This window comes from Cervus canadensis, chromosome 10 (genome assembly GCF_019320065.1).
Source record: "Cervus canadensis isolate Bull #8, Minnesota chromosome 10, ASM1932006v1, whole genome shotgun sequence".
Taxonomy (NCBI): Eukaryota; Metazoa; Chordata; class Mammalia; order Artiodactyla; family Cervidae; genus Cervus; species Cervus canadensis.
The window spans coordinates 40825667-40849839 of record NC_057395.1 but is presented as its reverse complement, the minus strand read 5'-3'; the positions used below and the strand labels follow the sequence as shown (position 1 = coordinate 40849839).

At 46.4% G+C, this 24173-nt stretch overlaps 1 protein-coding gene across 1 annotated transcript in view; it reads right to left on the bottom strand.

Moving 5' to 3' along the window:
- The window catches only part of SLC24A3 (solute carrier family 24 member 3), a 422665-nt gene that overhangs the window by 40331 nt on the left and 358161 nt on the right, over positions 1-24173 (bottom strand). Inside the window, exon 7 of the mRNA XM_043478401.1 lies at positions 5909-5983. Within this exon, the coding sequence (XP_043334336.1) occupies positions 5909-5983 (75 nt within the window). The remainder of the gene's footprint in view (positions 1-5908; positions 5984-24173) is intronic.

Sequence of the window (24173 nt, the reverse complement as noted above, 5' to 3'; positions counted from 1 at the left end):
CATCAGACAGGCAACTCCCTGGATGACAGAGCATCCCAGAGACTCGAGATGGGACACCAGGGAATGGACCGCCAGGGGTTGCAGGCCAGTGGGCCAGAGAGAGAGGCTGGGCTGGCCCCACTCTGTGCGGCAGCCTCGGGTTGGCTGGTTATAGGCAGTAATCATGGCTGGGTGGCTGCCTTGCTGAAGCTGAGACCTTGTAGCTGGAATCGTAATCACTGGCACCATCAGAATTTTAAGCAGTGGAAAGTAAAAGGAGAAAATCAACACCATCATTCTCTTTCAAGAGCCTGAAACCTTGAACATCCTCCCTGCTGAGAAGGGAAACTGCTCCCTGCAGACTCTCCCTCCATGGCGTACAGGTGCCCTCAGGAGATGTGCTGTCTTGGAGGCCTGCCTTCCCAGGCTCTGGGGCTGCAGGTGTGGGTGGGTGGCTTAGCTGAGGCCACGGTGACTTCCCTCTAAGAGGAGTCAGACGGAAAATACTGGAAAACAGCCGCGAGGCATGGGTATGGTTTCCAACTGAAGGGTAAACAGGAATTTCCACATTAGGATCTTCAGCAGGCTGACCTGACAGTGTGGGGGCTAACGGAGGGTGGCAAGGAGAGCTGGTGTAAAGGCAGGGCTTGAGCAGAGCCTGGGCAGGGATTAGGGGAACAGGGGGCTCTTGGGACCTCCTCTTACATCCTTCCCTGTGAGAATCTTCTGACCGCCACAGCCATTCCTGCTTTGCCAGGCCCTGAGGTGGAACCGTGAGCACGAGGGTCTCAGGGTCTCCAAACTGGAGCGAGAGGAAGGGGCCCAGTGGGGACAGGCCACAGAGGCCAGGGGCCGGAGGACGGTCATCCCCGTGGGTGTCCGGTGTCCCTTCCCTCCTCTCACAGAAGGGAGAGAGATGATTTCTGGATCACTGAAGATGAGTCGTCTTAATGAAAGACTCCCGGGAGAGGGAGGCTGATGTTCAGTCTCTGGGTAAGGAGGTATTTCAGGTGCTTCTGTAGAGGCAGATGCATGTTAGGTGCAGTAAAATCAGACTGTATGAGGCAGGTTTTGTTGGATGAAAAACCCGAATTCTTTGCTGGGCTGATATAGTTGTGCATCTTCTTCTCTTGCTCTGGGAGACCTGAGTAGAGGGCAGCTACCTCACCTCGGGGAAATCCTTGGATTTCTAGAGCCTTGGTGTTACCATCTGTAAAATGGGAGTCCTATCACAGCAGCTCGAGAGATCATGAGTATTGAACTAGGGAACCTTCATCGTGTTCAGTGCTGTACTCAGTCCTGTGAAGTATGGAGCCTGTGCTTGTTGAAAGGGTGAGAATGTGGGGCTACTTCCCATGGAAGGGTTTGCTGTCTACATCCATGCTATCCAGATGATAGGCGCTAGCCACACGTGGCCACATGCACTGAAATTAATGAAATAAGGTTCGGTTCCATAGTTTCACTAGCTGGCTTTCAAAAGCTCAATGGCTCAATGGGAAAAGAATTTGAAAAAGGATACATGTATATGTATAACTGAGTCACCTTGCTGTACATCTGAAACTGGTACAACATTGTAAATCAGCTATACTCCAGAATAAAATAAAAATTAAAAAAAAGGAGCTCAAAGGCTTACATGCCTGGTGGCTACCATATGGGACAGTGCCCTCCAGGCTGTCTTTGACGGTTGGTTCAGCTGACCTGTCTCTCTGTGTCCCCATGGAATCTCCTTCAGAGTTGGGGGCTGCGCTGAGTGAGGGGGGAGCGTTACCTTAGATAAGCTCTTTCTGCTGTGCCAGCACTTAGATTGCCCCTGAGGCCCCCAAACTGCCAATGGCCCATCTGGCCCTTCTCCAGGAGGGCAGCACCCCCCAGGCTGGATTTGGGAACCCCAATAAGCTATATGGAGCCTGTCTCATGGGGCTTTCCATGTTCCCCGGCTACCTCCACCCTGGCCAAGCTTCCCTTCTCCTGATGCTCAAAATCCCTGATCTTGAAGCAGAGATGAAGGGTAAAAATAAAGCATTCCTTTTAGGGCAGCTGTTAGATTGATGATGAAATGAATCATTTGCATTTATGTAAATTACATGATTATGTAAATTACAGTAACATTTCAATAAAGGAAACTATCTGGCCTGCTGGAATTTGGAGAAAGCAGACGAGGAGGCCAGAACTCCCACAGTCAGTTGGGGGTGGGTCCTTGGTGTGAGAGAGAGGCAGCCAGAGGGTCTGTGAGGGTCTGCGGACTATCCTTCAGGTAGATGGGCATGTCAACAGGCATGGGACAGCACCCGGGACTCTCTCAGGACCTAAACAGTGACATTTCTCTTGCAGAGAGAGACCCAAGTCATGGGGCGAGCCTCCTGGGCCACATCCGGCTTCTCCAGGGCTGGTGCGTCACTGTAGAGTGTCCCCAGGACTAAAGGGGGAACACCAGATGGGGCAGGAGAAGGGCACTGACTCACACTATATGCTTTAGAGGAGAGCAGGCTCAAAAATCAGCAACATACAAATGAGCTAGAAAATAGCAGAGAGCAAAGGTTAGGTGCATCCCAGATACAAAATTGAGTCCCTTGTCTCTAAGCTAACTGTTTGAAGCTCTGCTGGCTTCAGAACATCCCTGCGGTGTTTTTGCCTTTGGGTCCGGCCTCTGCATCAGCCTCCAGGCCAGCTGCCTCTCAGACCAGGTCGGAGCACCCTATCAGCTCTCCCTGGCCCGGGGGCCCCAAGTCTCCCAGAGAAATCGACTTTCCCAGTGCTTCAGACCCCCAGCCCTCATGGATTGTCCTCAGGGCTGCTCTGCCCGAGCAAGTGTATTTAGAAGCAGCATCTGGTCCCTCTTCGTTGGGACTTGCCCTCCAGGTGAATGAGCTCTTCACTGTGGCACCTCGGAGGCCCATCTTCTGAATAATTCAGAACCGTAAAAAGGGGAGAGAGTGAAAAAAAAAATACCCAAACAGTTTAATTATTTGGCTGGTTGGTAATTCTTTCTGGGTAGGAGGAGAGCTTCTAAGTAGAGGACTTTTCAGTGCCCATTGCAGGGTCCAGTGGAAAAGCTTTGTGTTATGCAAGGAAAACCTGCCCCCCTAAAAGTGATGATGTTACCATGACACTAGGGGAAACACAGAAGGAGGAGATTAGGAAACCTGACAAAAAGATCCAGCGTGTGGAGCAGCAGCCTGGGGCTGGCGCATGGAAGGGGTCTGGGGACACTGAGAAACCTCCTTACCTAAGTGCTGCTCTTTGGGTACTAGATTGTTTTGCTCCTCATGCTGTTTTAAAGTCTCATGTGAAAAGGTCTCCAACAACAAACAGCTGTCAGAAATCCAGACCACCAAGCTGCCATGATGCCTCCCTTTTGCGGCTCTCCAAGTGTATTGGAGATGACACCTGCCCCACAGCAGGTGAACGTCTGAGGAAATAGTATCCGACTGTCTTTGAGATTGAGTTTCTGCAAGTGCAGTGGGCGCTGCTGGCATCAGAATCACGATGGAAGATCCTGGTTAAACTGAAGTTTCCTGGGTCCAACCCCAGGCCCTACTGGATTAAAAACCTCGGGGTTGCATGTTTCCGGGAGGCATGCGGGGCATGTCAGTGCTGCTGAATTTGGAGAGACACCATTAAAATCAAAAGAACCAGGACCAAACCCCCAGGACTCAGATGTTCTCTTTTGCATAATTCCTAACAGTGGAGAAATGTAATTTTTCTCAAGATCATAAAAATCTAGGCGCGACATCAGCTCGGTAAATATCCAGTCCAGTCTCTAAGTCACAGCCCAGAATCTCCTGCTGTTGACTGTTGCCGTCGGAGGGAACACAGAGTCGCTGGCGCCCCATGCCCAGCTGGCTCAGCTCTGATTCATCCACAGTAGGTGACTGCTTTGCTCAAAGACCCTGCTCGCGTGAGCGTCACCCGCAGCCCAAGGGAGCAAAACTGCCTCGCTTCTTCACATGTCATTAGCGACGATATATTTGTTCTGTCTCAAACATGTCCAGATACACTTAACAGAAGACAGGTTATTTCACACACAGTTCCAGGATGCGTCTGTGTGAAAACAGAGTGAAGCTGATGTCTGCAAGTCTGCTGACAGGCATGGACATCACAGAGCCCTTGCTCCTGGCATGGGGCTGGGTCTTGGACTTCGCTGTTCTGTCTCATTACCTTGTCTCTAGTGGGAGTGGGTGGGCATCTCTCTAGAATTCAACAAAGTGGAGAACTGCTTTCATTACCACCACCCCCAATACATCTTTTGAAAAAAATGACTTTCACAAATCATCCTAAAATCCCTTGACAGCAGAAGAGCTGAGCACATGTGATCTATATCAGGTGGGACATTGCAGGGCAGAGCTCCTGCAAAGCACGTGTCAGCAGTCTGGGCTGGGTGAACGGAGGCCTCCAGATCCGGGCTGACTGAGCCTTTTCCACAGGTATAAGAACACAGAGCTCATGGCTGCCCTCAAGTCTGCTGACCGGGCATTCTACAGATGGAGTGTGTGTTCATCCCAACGCGGGCGTCTGAGCCCTGCTCCTCCCTGGGGCTGGTCTCCACTCTCCTGATCACCTGTCACCCTTGGAATGTGGGGGCTGTAGTTGTAAACCCAAGATCTTTGCTGTAGGATTTGCTACTGACTGAAGTACCCACCTGATTCCTTGGGCAAAGTCTTGTATTAAATGTCACTTTTGACTTATTTGCTTGTGTGTATGTGTTGGTCACTAGTCGTGTCCAACTCTGTGACCCCATAGACTGTAGCCCACCAGTCTCCTCTGTTCGTGGAATTCTCCAGGCAAGAACACTGGAGTGGGTTGCCATTCCCCTCTCGAGGGGATCTTCCCGACCCAAGGATTGAACCCTGGTCTCCTGCATTGCAGGCAGCTTCTTTACCATCTTAGCCACCAGGGAAGCCCTTATTTGCATAGAGATTTACAATGAAATACTATACAGGTAAATTCTTTGTAAACAGGTAAGTAAATCCTTGAGCGGATCTATTCCTGTCCAGTAGGTGCGAAAACTAAGACCTGGACAAACTGATTCCTCTAAGGTCATGAGAGCGAGTAAGGGAAGGGCCAGGAGTCAGATCTCCCACCCTCATCATTGTTCTTTCTGCTTTGCCACCCTTCTATTCCTGGATGGCTCAGCTTGGGTTTGTCCCCACAGGAGACCTGGAGGCACTGCTCATTTAAACAAAGGACTGGCATTTGCAGGTGTTCTTTGTAGAGACGGCATTTGCACGGCTCTGAGGACTGCTGGAGGTGCGGGGTAGGGGGTGGCTGGCAGTGATGCTACTTGTGACATTAATCTGCGATGAGCTCTGTCAGTTTGGGCCAGAGATGCAAAGAGCCTCAAGTAAGATGGGCTACAGGGGGCATGCTGCGGAGATCTTTACAAAATGAAAATCCACAGGACAATGAAGGCAATGCGTATGGTGGGAGTGGGGGAAGATCCGTTTAATATCCTTCCCAGGCTGGGTGGCTAGGATGGGAGTGGGGGACTGAATACAGGAGGCGGCCCAGCCTTGGGGAAATCATTCTAAGTGTAGAGACACTTGGACCTAGGACATGAAGGTGTCTAGTAGAGACACCCACCACTAGGGACACAGTGTGGGGTGTCCCCATGAAGGCGGTAATGGCCATGGAGAGTGTGGGACAGGCAGGACGAGGAAGGAGGGTCTGCACCCAGGGACACTGAAGGGAGTTACAGTGGAGCCCGTGAGGACAGTGAGAGCAAAGAGTCATGAGAATCCCAGGAAAGCAGCAGGGGATGCTCATGGAGCCAGGTGAGCAGAGCCACCTCCTGTTCTGAGCACCAGAACCATCGGGCTGGGTTCTGGGTGACCAAAGCAGCTGCCTCTATGCACCTGGAGGAGTCCCGAGTTGCCCTGAGCTGAGAAGGGTGATCGGGAGAGGAGAGGCGAGGTGCCCGGCACACACTTACCACGATGAGCGCGACCACGGACAGCGTGTAGTAAATGGAGTCCCTCAGCAGGCACCAGGAGGAGAGAGCCACGACCTGGGGGGAAGGGGCGGCAGGTGAGAAACAGGACACGGGCCACGCGAGGGACACAGCCTGGCTCTGGCGGTGCAGCCACTGATGACCCAGACACACAACTCAGCCCTTCTCTCTCTGCCCTAGACCCAGTCCCTCTGCCAGTCAACAGGGACTCACTGAAGGTCTTCAGGCATAGTAGTCTGGTCTCTGAAAATTGGGTGCCAAGATGGGTTTGAACCTGCCAGGACTTCATTATGGGGAGATGCCCAGGAGAGAAGACAGGGAGGGAGCTGGGGAAGGCGGAGGGCTGCCCAGCTGTTACTCCGATCTGGCCCCCAAAGGAGAGGCAAGGCTGGGTTAGACGGACTATCTGAGGAAGGTTCTGCAAAACCAGGTTGAAGTCTCTCAGGAATCTGCCAGCCTTGGTATCCCTGCAGCCAAGGAGAGGGGAGGAGCCTCCTGACTTGCTGTCCCTGCCAGCACTCTGCCCAGAGCTGAGCATGCCCTTCCGAAGGCCTCCAGCCTCTTCTCTCATCTCTATGATATGCCTGGCCTTGTTGGCACTTGACCTCTGGCTTAATCAGAATTTTTAAAAGATTGATTTGCCTGTTGATGTGAAGAAAATGCTATCTTAGAGGTGGTGGCTCTGCTGAGACCAGTGGACACTTCGCTGGAGGCTAAGCAGCCTTGGCCTCCTGTGTGTGGACTTCCTGCAGGAGAAGGAGACCCTTGGTGCCGAAGGAGGGGAGGGGACGGGCAGGGCATCGTGGGAGGAGGGGCCTTGTTCTGGAGGAGAGTCCTCTCCCCTGGGTAAGTCCTTCAAAGTCTTTCATGGAGGGAAACCTGGTATTTTTCCCTCTGGTTTGCAAAGTAGGTCCATTTTTGCAGACTCGTCCCAAAAGGAGCCTGGGAGAGTCGCAGGTCGGAGGTGCCTCCTGGGCTGTCATTCTCACTCCCTCCCACCTCCCTAGGAAAGTGTCAGCCACCCCACGGCCACAGGACTCATCTAGCTGCCTTTGCCCTTGCCTCGTAAGTGGGAAAGGACACAGCAAATGCCACTCTGAGCTGCGACAAGAACAGGGACCAAAGACAACTGGAAAAGGGATTCCAGGGACGCCACCTTTGGTGTCTCTTCCCTCCTGGATGACTGGGTCCAGTTGTAAAGAAAAGATCAGGGCAAAGGCAAACCAGAGAGACTATTCTGGATTCAAATAGCATGAAAGATGTGACTTAAATAGAACTAAAAATGAATAACGAGGCCAGCCTCTTTCTGTGAACACACTCTTCCACCACTGTAGGGACACTGAGTATTTTCTGTGCTAATTTTGCCTTCCTTGGTTTGGTATTTGCAGATGCAAGTTCCAGATGAAGGGCTTGTCAAGAAAAGGACTTCTGCCACAAGGATCACTTTAGAACAGAGAGTCCTCTCCAGCCTTTTATCATCTCTCCTTGGACTGTTTACTCTTAGAGCCTGTGGCCACCACTCACCATCTATGGAAGAGGACAAACTGGGCTAGATTATTTATGTTCCATCAGGTCATAAAAGGTGGTGAATATTTTAAAATTTATTATAATTAAGCAAATGGACTTAAAACACATGGCAAACATCAACTCTGAATTTTCTTAAAAATCACTTGGATTTTTAGTTAAAGATAGGTGGACTGAACATCCCGGTACCACTGCTCTTTCTTATTATACCATAACAGGGTTACAGCAAAGGGATTTTTTTTTAAAAAACAAGATATAAACCTGGGAGAGAAAGAGACTAGAAGAATTGATCAGAGTAAGAAAATTTTGGAGGCTGGAAAGCAGAACCATTGAACAATCAAAGTCTTTCAGCTGGCAGTGGACCAAGTTCTAGAAATGGTGGTAAAGGTGGCCTGAAAACGGGATGACTGCAAGACTGTTGAAGAATTTAATCCCACCTAATACTGTTACAACAGTGTTAATCAACTATCCTTCAATATAAAATAAAAAAAACTTTTTAAAGAATTTAACCACAAACTTCTTCCCTCACTTCAAATAGACCAGTGACTGTACATTCCCCACCTTATCTGAGACAGGAGACCTGGCATTTACAGAAGAGAAATTTCAGAAATGGAGGAGAGGAAATGATTGAATAAATAATTAAAGAAAAGTTCTCAGAAGTTAAGGACTTCCATTTTTCTAACACAATGGACAAAAAGATGCACACCAAGGCATGTCATTGTGAATATTCTGAATACTGGAACCATAAAAGAGTCCTAGAAGTCACTGGAGAGAGAAAAACAGGATCATATACAAAGAATAATATTTTATTTCTCAGCCAGAGAGCTGAAAGCTAGAAGACAATGGAGGAGTGACTTTGAAATTAGAAAGGAAAATGATTTCAACCTGGAATTCTACACCTGAACAAATTGTTCATTAAGTGTGACAGGAGAATAAAAATAAAAGCTTAATTATCTCAAAAAATTTACTTCCTACGTATCCTTTTCCAAAAAGCTACTAGAAGATTGCTCCACTAAAATCAGGGAGTAAAACACTTGTTACATAGAATGTTGGCAAAATAAATCCTTACATCAAAAAACAAAAATTTATTGTAATAAGAAAAGATCTCCAGAATGGTGGTGAAAGAAGATTCTAGAGAGATGGTAAGAGGAGATTCTAAAAGAAACTTTTGCAGCTGGTCAGAAGACACAGAAGAAATGATGCCAGGAGGACAAAATTGATGAAATATAATTCCAAACCCACAGAAAGGAGACTGGAGAGCTCTGGGGACAGAGCATTGAAATCTAAGCAAACAACAACAAAAAAGACAATCATAAACCATGGGGAAAACACAGAGTTGTGCAGGAAGGGAAGATGAATCATTACCTAGTTATTGGCTGAGCTATAAACAGTGGTCACACAGTCATAATAAATGCAGTGTAGACTGCTGTCTAAGTAAATGGTGTCTAAGTGTTTGGTGAGGATGGAGGGCTGGGCATTCGAGGTGAGCAGGGCTGAAAAAGACCTTAACCCTCCTCCTCCACACTGTAAAGCCTTGGAGAATACTTGGAACTGAAAGGTCAAGTCACTGCTTTAGAAGCACATGATCTGGAGACATGGAGTGAGTATCAGGAACAACCAAACCAGTGGAAAGTAGTTGCCTCTGAAGGGTGGCAGGTTGGTGCTGGTGGGATAGGAGGGTGGCTGTCTTTCATAATAAGCTGCCTGGAACTGGTTGCCTCTTAAGCTTTGTGTGTGTATAACTTTAATGAAAATAAAAACTAAATTAAAAATGAGAAAGTGTAATGCAAGTTATCCATTTATATTTACTGATCTAAGAAATACATATCACACTAGGTCTAAATGTCAGATTTGCCTGGATACTGATCTACTGTATCTCTTTATAAATAGAGTACTTTTTAATGTATAGACCATCTCCACGTTTCAGCTCTAGATTCAAAGCCTACAATTACCAAAACCAATCTTATTTATTAAATTAAAAAGATGAAATATAGTTGATTTACAATGTTTCAGGTATACAGTAAAGTGATTCAGTTATATATATAATATATATTCTTTTCCATATCTTTTTCATTAGAGGTTATTACAAGATATTAAATATAGTTCCCTGTGCTACAAGTAGGTCTTTGTTACCTGTTTCGTACAATTAGTGTGTCTATGTTAATCGCAAATTCCTGATTGATCCCTCTCCCACCCCCTTTCCCCTTTGGTAACCATAGGTTTGTTTTCTATGTCTGTGAGTCTATTTTGGCAAAACCAATTTTTTTCTATAGAAGCAATGAACGGGAGGACAAGAAAGGAGTCATACCAGGGAAGAGTAAGTCTCCACACTCTCGAAGGTATTAAAGCATCCTTGATTCTGCAGCATCTACAGTGAAAGCTGTGACCACTACTCACCACAATAAAAAGAGTTACCTGACACTTCCTGCAAACAAGAGGACCCGGAAGGGTTACTTCATTCAGTCCTACAGTATCCAACAAGGTGGGCACTGTCACCCTCACTGGCTGGCAGTGTGGGCATGGCCAAGTTGAAGTCTTGAACACAGTGGTACAACTAGCAGTGGGATGAGGACTGGGATCTGAACCCGGAAGCTTGGATCTCATGGTCCTGACCCCACACACTGTGCTACTCTGCGTAAACAGAGGCAGGGTGAAAGCAGACACCCATCTGTGACATCCCCCGTTGAGGTCTTCTTTTCTCCATGACCACATGCAGGGGCATTTGGCGAGAGACGAGAAAGCAGTGACCACAGCTTCCCAGGTGGCTCAGATGGTAAAGAATCTGCCCACAGTCTCTGGGTCAGGAATATCCCCTAGAGGAAGAAGTGGCTACCCACTCCAGTGTTCTTGCCTGGAGAATTCCATGGACAGAGGAGCCTGGTGGGTTACAGTCCGTCCATGGACAGAGGAGCCTGGTGGGTTACAGCCCGTCCATGGACAGAGGAGCCTGGTGGGTTACAGTCCATCCATGGACAGAGAGGAGCCTGGTGGGTTACAGTCCATAGGGGTGCAAAGAGTTGGGCACGAATGAGTGACTAAAACACTTCCACGCACTCACAGCTCAATATAAAAATACACTGCTTTAAAGAGAGCCCAGGCAAGAAATCAAGGCAGAAGGAGTGACCACAGAGACTGCAGACAGGGATATGGACATGCTGTGGACATATTCCAGGAGGGAAAGAGAAAACTCAGAAACTATTCCATTTAGGTGGTTATTGTTTTCCTTCTTTTTTTTTAAACACCAATACAGCTCATTGTTTGGTGATGGAAGTGTTCGCTTTTCCACAGACATGGATACACTGATGTTTGGGTACAAGCCACTCTCTCTGCTTCTCGGTGGAGGGGCTTTTATCTCTAGACAGAGGCCAGCAACCATCTGACTTAGGCCCCGAATGCACCCGTGGGCACAGAGGGATCTGTCAGCACCCTTGCGTCAACATGGGAGGCTCTTTGGCATCTGCTGGCAGACAGCATCTTGCGGAGCACTCTGTAGAGTGAACACGGGTCCCCAGAGAGAGTCAGCAGTGAGTGACGCTGCCCTTGACCTCATTAATCAATAATACAGACGGCAAGGACTGTAAGAGGTCACCGCTGGCAGACTCCTCTGTAAATTAAAGCCAGAGGCTCTGTTCGTCCCCTTTCACTCTAGGAATCCCTCCCAGCTGGAATTGCATCTTGATATTTCTCTTCTAATTCTGGAGTGCATTTCGCACTTCTTCTATTGAATATGCAGCTTCAGTTTCCTTTTTATAATTTCATTTAATTTCAGAGTGGCAAGAAGCAAAAAGAAAAAAACAACAAAAACAAAAAACAACCCACACTTCTAAAACAGAGGAAAACACCTCCTCCTGTATTCAAATGCTGAGTGATCATTTGGAATTCTGACTCCTTCTAGGGAGTTAAAATTAATTGTTTATGATAGAACTATATATTTTCTGTGTATGGATTGTATTGTAAATCTATACATATATATAGATATATATGGTGATGCATGCACATCATACATGTGGATAGATGGCATATATAATACAATTTAATATTTTTTCCTTGATGGAGAATGGGATTTGACATCGTGGACACATTTTAAAAGGAATGAATACCCTCAACTCATGAACACTTTGCCTTTTTAAAAACCCATTTAAGCAGGCAGAACACCATAATAGTTACATGACATAAACATAACACTGCTATCATTTCAGAGAAATGTTGTTATTTCACACAAATTTCATGGAAAAGGGATTTGAAAATCATAACATGAGTCTTGTTCCAAGATTTTGAGTTGACACAGTTCCCACAGCCAATTCTTATCTCAGGCAAGACAGCCGTGAGATCTGGAGAAAGGCTGGGGCTCTAGGGGGTCCCTCGCATGGTCTGAGGGCATCCAATGGTGTTGGGGGTCAGAGCTGGTGAGGGACAGGTCTTGACACTACTGTCTGTTCATTATTCAAGTACCCATTCAAAATGCTTCAATCCTGGGAAGAGTCACCGAACTACAAATGGCTCCTGCTTTCTGGAAATTTTTTACTGAGAGTGGACAGTCAGAGTCAAGCCATATAAGAAGACAATAATAAATTTCTGCAAAATACAATGAATGTCCTCTTATTAATCTTTGCAAACAGGAACCGAAAATGAACTCATATTTTAAATTTTACATTTTTCCTAAGAAAACCCATTCTGAGTTCTAGTTTCATGTAAGGAAAACAAATGACAAATGAAGAAGCTGCTCCTGGAGATATATTTAAATAAAGACGAGGCCATGTTGGGACCATGCAGGCATACAGCAATCTCCTGAAGGCTCTGCATTGACCGAACCGAACAACCACCAGGGACACTCTAATGATCCGAAGTGCCCAGGATGCAGGAGCACCTTCCCAATCGTTTAGAACATCAGGTGCAGGTGTTCTCATGTTGGATGTAAATGCTGCCTTCTAGGCCTTCAAAACTTGGTAGCTCAGGGTGTTCTCGCATACCTCAGAATTCTCAGGGAGATGGCGCCACCTTAAGGAAGGATTGTGCGGGCTCATGCTCCTGGGACCAGGCGTGGGGCCTGTGCTCACTGCCAGGCATTGTCATGCCAGCACTAGGGGCTATAAGAGTTTGCCTATAAAAGTAGGGCATTTAGGGTAATTTCAAGTCATCAGATGTATTTGCTTGGATTCACCCAGAATCAGAGCCCAGGGCAAGATTTGAGTGCATATACTTCATTTGGGAAGTGATTCTATGAAACACTGTTGGGGAAAGTGAGGCAGATAATGAAAAGATAGAGATACAGCAGCAGATGACTGGGGAGAAATCTTGGTGGGGCACTCTCCTGGGGGCAGGTGCTATCCTGGTGGGGCGTGATCCTGGTGGGGTGCTCTGAGGGACCCTGGAGAACATGCCTCTTCCTTGTCTCCTCCAAGGGGAGAGGAAGGTGGGGTATTTATCCACCTACTTCCACCAGTCACTGCTTGAAGGCTGCAACCAGAATGTTGATTCCCTGGCCAAGAAGAGCCCTCAGAGAGAAGGATGCAGGCTCTGGCACGGGGAAGTCAGGCCAGTGGGAACTCAAAAGGTGTGGATGAGGGGTCATGGGGAGGGACACCTGCAGTATCTGCTTTAACCCTAACCATGGATTTACACAATGATCCGATAATCTGAATAAGCATTCACACACACACATACTTTTGTAAGCTCAAAAATACAACCCATTGTCTATACACATCACACCTTTTTTATCCATTCATCTACCAGTCGACATTTAGGTTGCTTCCATGTCCTGGCTATTGTAAGTACTGTTGCAGTGAACATAGGGGTGCACATGTCTTTTCAAATTATAGTTTTCTCTAGATATATACCCAGGAGTGAAGTATCACATGATATTGCTTATATGTGGAATCTAAAAATGTAACACAAATGAACTGACTTATAAGGCTGACATATGGATCCACAGACATGAAAAACAGATTTGTGGTGACCAAAGGGGAAAGGGGAGGGAGGGACAAATTAGGATTTTTGGATTAACAGATACATTAATATATATAAAATAGATAACCAACAAGGACCTACTGTATAGCACAGGGGACTAAGGTCAATATTTTGTAACAACCTACAAGGGAAAAAAAAATTCTGGAAAAGAATAAATAGGTCCATAGAAACCACCGCAGTGAGAAGCCTGCGCACCGAAGCTAAGAGAAAGCCCTTGCAGCAACGAAGACCCAGCACAGCCAAAAATAAATAAATAGCATAATTTTTAGAAAAGATGCTGGGAAACCACCCTTTTGTACAGTGTAGAACCAGGCCAGAAAATTCCTGCTCCCTTCCAAGTTTTCCTAGTTGATCTATTGAAAAGATGGTATAAAGAATTCTAAAACACAGAGAATTTATTTATTTTTAAATTTATATCATTTGGGCTAGGAGCCAGATACACATCAGAGGCAAGTATTTCCTCATTTTATCAATTATGAAGCCTAAAAGGACAAAGTCTGGCTTGAGTGATCATTTTACTCTCTTGATCTGTAACGCATCCTCATGGGACTGGGGTCTCCAAAGTGCAGTGGGGCTTTTCTGCATTTGAAGTGCTGATGGAAAAGGAAGTTAATACATATCATGTGAGTTCAGAAATAAGACAGCTAAGACCATGTATGGGCTTCCCTGGTGGCTCAGATGGTAAAGCGTCTGCCTACAATGCGGGAGACCTGGGTTTGATCTCTGGGTTGGGACGGGCCCCTGGAGAAGGAAATGGCAACCCACTCCAGTACTCTTGACGGGAAAATCCCATGGACGGAGGATCCTGGTAGGCTACAGTTCAAGGGGTCGCAGAGTCAGACATGACTGAGTGACTTCACTTTCACTTTCAAGACCATGTATGGGCTTCCCTGGTGGCTCAGCTGGTAAAGAATCCACCCGTAATGTGGGAGACCTGGGTTCGATCCCTGCATCGGGAAGATTCCCTGGAGAAGGGGAAGCTACCCACTTCAGTATTCTGGCCTGGAGAATTCCACGAACTGTATAGCCCATGGGGTTGCAAAGAGTCGGACATGACTGAGCGACTTTCACTTCACTTCAAGACCATGTATTTGAGTTGAAGCTTCTGGAAGTAAGAGCCTGGCTATAGCATATGATTGCATTATTAGCCATTAGTGTTTCCACTACCACATGATGCTTTTCATGCTGTCAGAAACCAGTAGTGGAAGCACGGTGGGGAAGATGTCCCATTTCCCTCTGGTCTCTCTGAAAATTAAAATGCTGAAGGCAAGGGGGATGGAAAAAGAGGAGGGCCAGCTCCTTTCCAGTCCACAGGCTTGGGTATGGACTTGGAAGGGTCTGTTTCACACCTGGAAAGAGCCATGTTTCTCTGGCTTCATTAAGTTACAGGGGAGAGGAAATGTGTACTTCAAAGCGAAGATGTCTACCCCCTGCTTGACATGAAACAGGACTTGCATCATATCAGGAACTACCCTGACTTGTGACATCTCCAAAGGGAAGGTGGGTGGCCACCCCGCCATGGGAGCGCCAGGTTGGAAAGGAAGCACTTGCCCCTCTAGGTGTGGAAGCAGGGTCACACTCTGATCTTGGGGGCATGCAGTGACATTTTTGTACTAACAAATACTGGCTGCTAGTCTGTGTGGCTCATGCGGCCCCAGTTGATCTGTCAGGCAACGTATTTTAAGTAATTTCTGTGACTCACGGTGGAGAGAACAGGCGATGCCCATGAATCAGTCCTGTAGCCACGGCAGACTGAACCCAAGAACTATTCTTTAATGGATGATTGGCAGATCGTTTCCCCTGCATTAAAGATCTGAGGATTAAAATACGGTAACACCAGAACATACCCAGCCTTGATTTGCATTTAGCAGTGAAGCAGAGGCTGTGGCAGCCAGTCACACCTGCCAGCTGACAAAGCCCCTTCCCCAAAGAGCTGGCAACTTTTAGCCAAAATCGAGGGGAGAAGTATCTGTGTTAATTCCACTTTGTGGATGACCGTGTAAAGGGGGAGAACTTAGTGCCTTATCGGTTCAGAGGCTCAGATGTGGAATCAAAGTGCAGCGTGGAAGGTGCAACAGTAAAGATGTGGTACTTACCTGGTTTGAAGAAAGTTGAGACGTGGGGAGGGAAGGGCGTGCAGGTCTCACCCCTTCACCCGTACTTCCTCTGCATCTCCTACTCTGCCCACCCCCTGGCCTGCAGGCCTGAGCATAGTCTCCCAGTCGCCCAGCCTCATCCTCCATGTGTGGTGTGGGAACAGAGGCCTGTGCTCCTCCAACCTTCAATTCTCCACCTGGAAAGGTCATTTCTACCTGCATCAGTCCCTCAGCAGCGTGGTAAGGATCCACACAAAAACCTCGGAGACGCTAAGATTTTGGGGTGAGAGGAAGGTTGTGTGTGGAGGCATTAGGAACAGAGTGTCTTTACCTGGAGCACCCTGTCTCATCCTCAGGAAAGAAAACGCCCCTCTGAAGATTTGGGGCCTTCAGGGACCCAATAGTAAGTGTTTCCCGGGAGGTCATGGCCTGAGATGCAGCCCCTTCCTTAATAGCCTATGTTTAAAAATTGGTTCTTATGAACCAGATACTACATACAGCACTTCACTTGCCTTTTCCTTTCCAATCATTTACTCTTCCTATTTTACAGATGAGTCAACTGAGGTTACATAACCTGCCCAAGATTCACAGTTTGAAAGTGACTGAGCCATATTTTGACCAGGTCTGAATTCAAGAGCCCAGATGGTCACCCCTTTGCCAAGGTTACTCAATTTAGCTGATCATAAGAGTGATCTGAATCTGACAATGGATTCCCAAGCCCATGTCAGACTTTTTCTTTTTCTTTTTTTTTTGCACTACACAGCTTGGGGGACGTTAGTTCTCCAACCAGGGATAGAACCCAGGCCCTAGCAATGGGGACCCTAACCACTGGACCACCAGGAAAGTCCCCCTTTTTTTTTGCACCCCAGACCTTTCGAATCAGAGCTGCACACTGGAATCTCTTAGAAGCTTTAGGAAACACTGATGCCTAGGTTCCACCCCCAGAGATGCTGAATTAGTGGATTTAGGCTCTGACTGGGCCTTTGGGATTTCTCAAAGCTTCCCAGGATTTCTCAAAGCTTCCTAACATCTGGCAGGGGTTGAGACCACTGGCCCAGCCTGCAACCACCTGTTAGTCTGAGGGATGTCCAGATAAACAGAAATGAGAAACTACCAACCATCCCCTGTCCCCCACAATGCAGAAGGAAACCCTGCTGGTATGTATGAGATTTTGAGAAATAACAACAGATTATACGTATTTCTTATGACCATTTCAGAGCCCACATACTAGCAGTGTTGCCGTCCACCACTCTGCTTATAAAGTATTTCTGTTTTAACATCTCATAGATTTATAATAAAAATTTGCTTTGAGAGTCACATCAGCATAAAACTAGAAGTGTGCAATTGTTGGATTTCACTTTTAGCTGGAGAGACTCAAAGGTGAGGGCTGGAATCCTCGGAAGGTTTGTTCAGTGGTGTGGCTGGTGGCTGATGCTGGCTGTCAGCTGGGGCTATGGGCCTAAGCTACAAACAGCCTCATCTGTGTCGTGTATGTCAAGACTTTGTTCCTTTTTATCACTGATCACTATTCCCTTTGCTTATCCGTTTACCTGCTGAGGGGTGTTTGGGATGTTTTGAGGCCTGGTGACCAAAGCTGTTCTGACCACTTTGGCATGTCTTTTGATCCAGATGAGGATCTGGGAGGGCTGATAGGGTCATCACTTCCGGCATTCTGAAAGAGCTGACGTGGAAGCTGATGAGAGGGCTGGCCCTATGTTATCTGCAACCACACTGCAAAGCCCTTTATTTCCTCCTCAGAGTGACAAGGGTCTCCCCAGCAGAATTCTGGTGCAGCCCGGCAGCCAGAATCTGTCAAAGCAACACTCACATTCTCCCTTGTCCTATGAACGACACGACTCTAGACCCCAGGAGTCAGAGGGCACAAGCCAACCAAAGCAAAAGTGGTCTACAGAGACTTCCCTGGTGGTCCAGTGACTGAGACTCAGTGCTCCCAATGCAGGGGGCCTGGGTTTGACCCCTGGTCAGGGAACTAGATCCTGCATGCTGCAACAAAGATCCCATTTGCCACAACTAAGACCCAGTGCAGCCAAATAAATAAATAAATGTTAAATTAAAAAACAGTGGTCTATGAAAACCAAAGCCAGTCAGCACTGCTGCGCTGAAGAAGGTGAGTCAGGCATGCTTGATAATGAGCATTTCAAAGAGATAAGCAGCCTCCTTTTGCAGCATATAAATTCTACCCCTGTGGAGAAAACAACTCAACAGGCATCGCTTTCGACTGGCAATGTCTCAGCACTTAGGCCTGGCCATGAGTGTAAAAGATAACCGCTGACAGGGGACCTCCAAAGGAAATGGAAAGCTCACGGAGCATTTGTTCCTCTTCTAAACACATGAACTATTTCATGGCAGATAGAGAAAGGGGTAGGAGGGAGTATTGGCTAACTTCCTCAAAAAAGAAGAGCAGCAGCAGTGGCCTTTTATTGAATATTTACATGTGCCAGGCATCAAATGAATGAGTTTTCTCTACAGGCTTTAGTTCATTTCATTCCTGCACAGGGTGGATGCTAGGGGCTTGATTATGTCCCTCTCAGATTCATATTTTTTGAAGCCCTAACTCCCAGGACCTCAGGACCTGGGGCCTTTAAAGAGGTGATTCAGTTAAAAAAAGAGGTAATGATAACCCTTTCTGCGAGACAGCAAAAGAGACACAGATGTATTGAACAGTCTTTTGGACTCTGTGGGAGAGGGCGAGGGTGGGATGATATGGGAGAATGGCATTGAAACATGTAAAATATCATACGTGAAATGAATCGCCAGTCCAGATTTGATGCATGAGACAGGGTGCTCGGGGCTGGTGCAATGGGATGACCCAGAGGGATGGGATGGGGAGGGAGCTGGGAGGGGCGTTCAGGATGGGGAATACTTGTACACTCATGGCGGATTCAAGTCAATGTATGGCAAAACCAATACAATACTATAACGTAAAATAAATAAATTAATTTTAAAAAATTAAGAAAAAAGAGGTTCCCAGGGTGGGCTCTAAGCCACATTGACTAGAGTCTTATAAGAAGAGGAAGTGAAAGTCGCTTAGTCGTGTCCGACTCTTTTCGACCCTATGAACTTTAGCTCACCAGGTTCCTCTGTCCATGGGATTCTCCAGGCAAGAAAACTGGAGTGGGTTGCCATTTCCTTCTCCAGGGGATCTTCCCAACCCGACCCAGGGATCGAACTCCCGGGTCTCCTGCATTGCAGGCAGATTCCTTACTGTCTGAGCCACCTGGAAGTGGTATCATCTGGACCCAAATTTTATAGAGGGAGGAGGACCACGTGAAGACACAGGAGGAAAACAGCCACAAGCCGAGGAGAGAGACCTCAGAACAGACAAATCCTGCCAACACCTGCCTCTCAGACTTCTGGTTTCCAGAAGTGTAAGAACGTAAATTTCTGTTGTCTAAGCCCCCTACTGAGTGATGCTCTGTCCAGACAGCCCCACTGACTCATGCAGGGCTATGTAATGTTGTCTCCATTTTACAGATGTGAAAAACTGAGGATCACGGTCACCTTCTAAGCTTGTGTATCCAGTAGTGGAGCTGGCTGACTGTTTCCAAAGCCCAGGCTTGCAAGCATTATAGAAAAGACTGTTGACTCAAGTGAAAAAATAAAAAGGAAGAGGGGTCCCTACCTTGTGGAGCTTACAACTCACCGTGAAGACAAAGTCCTGTGTGGCAGGCAGAGAATCAAAGGGAGTCATAGGAGATTTGTTGACAGAAACAAGGGACTGGAGCAACACAAAGAAGGGGCCCAGAGCCAAGGAATGTCGGTGCCTCCAGAAGCCAAACAAGATGATGAATCGGATTCTCTTCTGTAGCTTCCAGAACAAACACAGCCCTACTGATGCTCTAGCTTTAGACTTCTGACCTCCAGAACTCTCAGAAAATCAACTTGTGCTGTTTGAAGCCACAAGTTTGTGGAACTTTGTGACAGTGTTGGTAGGAAATGAGTACACATGTCCTAGTGTGAATCTCAATGACAACCTCGATGCCCCAGGTGCCCAGAGGGGCTGAAACTCAACCAATTCCACACCCAGCAAGGTTCAAATCAGAGTGCGGTTCAGATTATTTTCCTGACATATAAACATTCTGCTTTCCTAAGGTCAGTGGCGCCCCACAGCCCTACATCCAAGGCGGTGCCTGCAGAGTGGGTGTCTAATGAACCTGTCTCATCCTCCATCTCTCCCAACAATCCTGGGCAGAGGTCGTGGTCAGTCCTATTTACAGAAAGGCAAACAGAGGCTAGAACAGCAGAGGGACTTTCCGAGGTCCACAGCTGGAGGTGGCAGACTCAGGTCCATATTTGCCAGAGTCTGAACCCCACACTGCTTGCATTTTTTTACACTCTGTTTTTGGGGTAATATACATAAGACTTACCATCTTCACCATTTTTAAGCATACAGTTCAGTGGCATTAGTGAGTAATGTGGTCATTAGTAGGATGCTAGTATTGTCATTTGAAGGCTACAAACAATAATTTTGAAACACGGGGCACATTCTTTGGAAATGGCGCTTAAAATGATTACTTAGTGTTTGGTTCCACTTAGGTAAATCAAATCTTTAACACTTTGAATCCTAGCTATTAAACAAATGAATGGAATTAGTGAATTTTGTAAATGAATAGACTCTTTATCAATTTAAAGTTATTGAAATGGTAAAAAAAAAATGTTGTTGTGCAACCCTCACCACCAACCATCTTCAGAACTTTTTTCATCTTTGCAAACTCAATCTCTGTATCCATTAAACACTAACTCCTCATTCGCTCCCCCAGCTCCTGACAACCACCTTTCCACCTTCTCTGTGTGAATCTGACCACTCTGGGTACTTGAGATAAGTGGGATCATACAAGGTCTATCCCTTTGTGTCTGGCTTATTTCACTGAGCACAAAGTCCTCCAGGTTCAGCCATGCTCAAGCTTTTAACTCTTGCATGATTTCCTGTAGATGCACAGAGAAGCCTCAGCATGGCTGAGGGTGGGAGCTGTGTGGGTCATCTCAGCATCCACAGCCCAGATTTACAGAAACCTGGGACATATTTCTGGTCCTCAAGAACGCTGTACCACTGAATTCTGAGACTACGGTGTGGTCACACAGTCCGTCCCTGCATTGCCCACAGAGAGGCTTACTAATTATAACAGAATGAAAGATAATTGCAAAATCCTTCTTTAAGCCCATAATTTCAACCTACCCTCCCTCTCCACAAATCCCACTAACGTGAAAGTACACAACATGAGGTTTCTACCACATTTATTTCTTCGGCTCTTCCTGATGTCAAGATGGGGCAGAAGAAGAGGCAAGAGGCCTTAGGACTCTATAAAATTGAAAATGTAATTTATAAAGAGAAGAGTTGCTGTATCTTGGCTTATTCTAAACATTCCTGCTGTGAATCTTTCCATTCGGTTACTTTATTCTTCAGCTACAGAATTTCTGTTTGGTTCTTTTTAATAGTTTATCTCTCTTTGTTGATATTCTCCTTTTTTTCATACCTTTTACTGGATTTCATCTAGCTATCTGTTTCCTCTCTCAGTCCACTGAGCATCTTCATGATAGTTATTTGGAATCTTCCATCAGACAGCCCATAGGTCTCCCTTTCTTTAGGGTCATGTTCTGGAGATTTATTTTAGTTTTATGATTTGACCATGTTTCCATGTTTCTTTGTATGCCTTTTAATCTTCTGTTGAGATTTGGGCATCTGAAGAAAATAGACACTTTTCTCAGGATTTCTCAGATTGTTCTCATACAGGGGAAAATCATGTCCAATCAGCCTAGTTAGAGAGTTTATAGATTTCTCAAACCTTTCCTGGGGTCACGTCTTCTCTAGGCTCCTATGTGTAATAATTTCCCGGCTGAGGAAATGCGCCGTTTCTACTCACGAGCGCCCCTCTGTGTCTGTTTGTGATACTGCTGTCTCAGAGCGCCGGCTCTGGCGAGTCAAGGCGGGGTTCCCCTTCCTTCTCAGTGGCCCCCACGCACCCAAGGTTGCTACTGCTTTTCCTGCTAGTGATCAGAGTCAGGCGGGACAGGAACTGACCCCCCGGGCAGCACGCTAAGAAGCCAGAACGCTGGACATGCGTCCCATCTTTCTCTTCCCTCCAGAGGGAGAGGCAGCCTCCTGATGAGGTTGCAGTCTGCTGGGAGGGCACGGGGCGTGGCAGGTAAGCCGATGGACTTTCCCACCCGCCCAGGGCACCTCTTTTGGCACTGCGCTCACCTAGGGTGCTGTGACCTCTCAACTGGTTTTTGAAGTTCTCACACAGGCAATGTATGGTTCATACACCTGGTCCATATTACTGTTGTCAAATCGGTGTCCCCATGGGGCAAGGAGTGCCTGGGGCTTCTATTCCAGCAACTTGCTACCGTTATTCTGATGGTCTCTCTCTACTCATCAGTGATATGAACATGTTTGCAGCTATTTCCTGAAGGTATCTGTTCAACTTGGCAGCTGATGAAAATTTCCTTTAAAGTTACTTCATATTTGCTTCCACCTGTGTGAATCCACGTCTCCTTATGAAATCCTGTCACTTGTCATTACCCAGTGTTTATACTTGTTCAGAGAATGTGACAGTAAAATACCTCACAAATCACTCAACTGAACATTCTTCCCACTTGAAGGTACCCTGGGGTTCCATTCACTGCTAACTTCGTGGAACAATTAAAATAATATGGGCCAGGAATGATGGAGTCTTCTCTTCCTTGCATCTTACAATGTGCCAGTCCTTTATCTATTCTTAAGGACCTTTATTTGGCTCTGCTGGGCCTTTGTTGTGGCATGTGGGATCCTCAGTTGTGGCATGTAGAACCCAGTTCCCTTACCAGCACACACAACTTTTTGGGCAACCCAACTCTTATTTCCTTTGGAAGACCTAATCAGAACCCAGGAGTATAAGACCAAAAAATAATCACTTCCTCTTGACATAAGTTGCCCTGGTACCCTAAAGATAGATTTGGTTGTGTTCAATTAAACACCCATTTTTGGGTCACTTGCTATAAACCAAGTACAAAAGTGGATGGTTTTGAGAAAAAACTGCAATTTCTAACTTAATTTACGTATAACTTATGTCACAGCTTTGCCATCAGGAAAAGTGAAGTAAATAATATTCTTGCTCTTCTTTACTCTCTTCCTAGAACTTAGGAAAGGTGCTTCACTGTTCTCAGTTTCCTCAGCAGAAACTTATTAACAACCCTCCTCTTTAAGGACATGAGGATGAACAGGGTAACATCAAGTTTTACTGCAGTGCTTAGATGTAGTTGGTACTCAAGGAACATTAACTTACCTTTAATTCTGAATTTTGATGGATTATTATTGGACTAAGGGGCTTCCCAGGAGGTGCTAGTGGTATGGAACCCACCTGCCAAAGCAGGAGACACAAGAGTTGCAGGTTTAATCCCTGGGTAATAAAGATCCCCTGGAGGAGGAAATGGTAACCCACACCAGTATTCTTGCCTGGAAAATTCCATGGACAGAGGAGCCTGGAGGGCTACAGTCCGTGGGGTCACAAAGACTCAGACATGACTAGTGATTAAGCCCAAGGGACTAAGTTGAAATATTTTATAAATCCAAGCAATATTAAAAACAATAACTGTTACTAAAACAAATTCACCAACAGCCTACAAAGCTATGGTAGACCAAAGTGATGGAAAGTGGACAAACTCTCCCCACAGTAACTATCCCCACAGATAAATGAGAAGAAAAATAGAATTCAACAAATATGGAGAAAGGGCAATCCAAAAGAAATTTGAACCAGATGAAGAGATTAAAAATATGTGAAGTAGGAGAGTGTTGTATTAAAACTCTCAGTGGGATGAAATAGAAAACTGGGACTCCATGGAAAAGATATATATTTTAAGGAGTTACTATTTGTATTCACTTGTGGCCAACTGTTCTTGAACAAATACACTCCTGTGGGAAAAAAGGATACAATATATGTTTGTAGTCACTTTGCCTCCTAGAAAAAATGAAAGTGTAATAACTTGTGGTTTAGTGTTATGGTTACAGCTGCTGTTGACAGCTGTTACGAGCAGCTGCAACTCTATCCCTTAGAAAAGACCTGACAGGTGGTACTGGCTAGGGCTGGACTTTCACAGAGATGGTTTGGATCAGACCCAGAGAACTGTTGCTGGTGATATGTTGGCTTAATAATGACTAGCTGCTATTATAGTATATTATATAATGTCAAATGCTTTTGGATTTTTGCTTTTGTCTCACCAAGTAAGACAGGGCATTCAGTGATGCCCCCACCGCACAGGGAGAAACTGAGGAAACAGACACGTCCTCCTCTGAATTCTACTTGCACTTGTACTTTTAGATCCTCAACTTGACCATATATGGTAAATTTTAGATGGGGACCAAGCCTTATATTTTAATTTCCCATCGTGGGATATATATATTTTGGGTCTATCTGGTAAACTGCAAACATGACTCAAGATCATAAAGTTCTTTCCATCAAGAGGTGCAATCTATTCCCTCCTCCATCCCCAATCTGGGCTGACTTGTTTTGGGCCGTTGGATGCAGCAGAAGTTCTGGGGTACCAGCTCCAAACCTAGGTGTCTAGAGACCCCGAGCTTAGCTCTCAGTGGGAACCCTTCCACCAGCACGTGAGCCAGCCTGCTGGAGAATATGAGATGCAGCCTTCCCAGCCTGAGACACTAA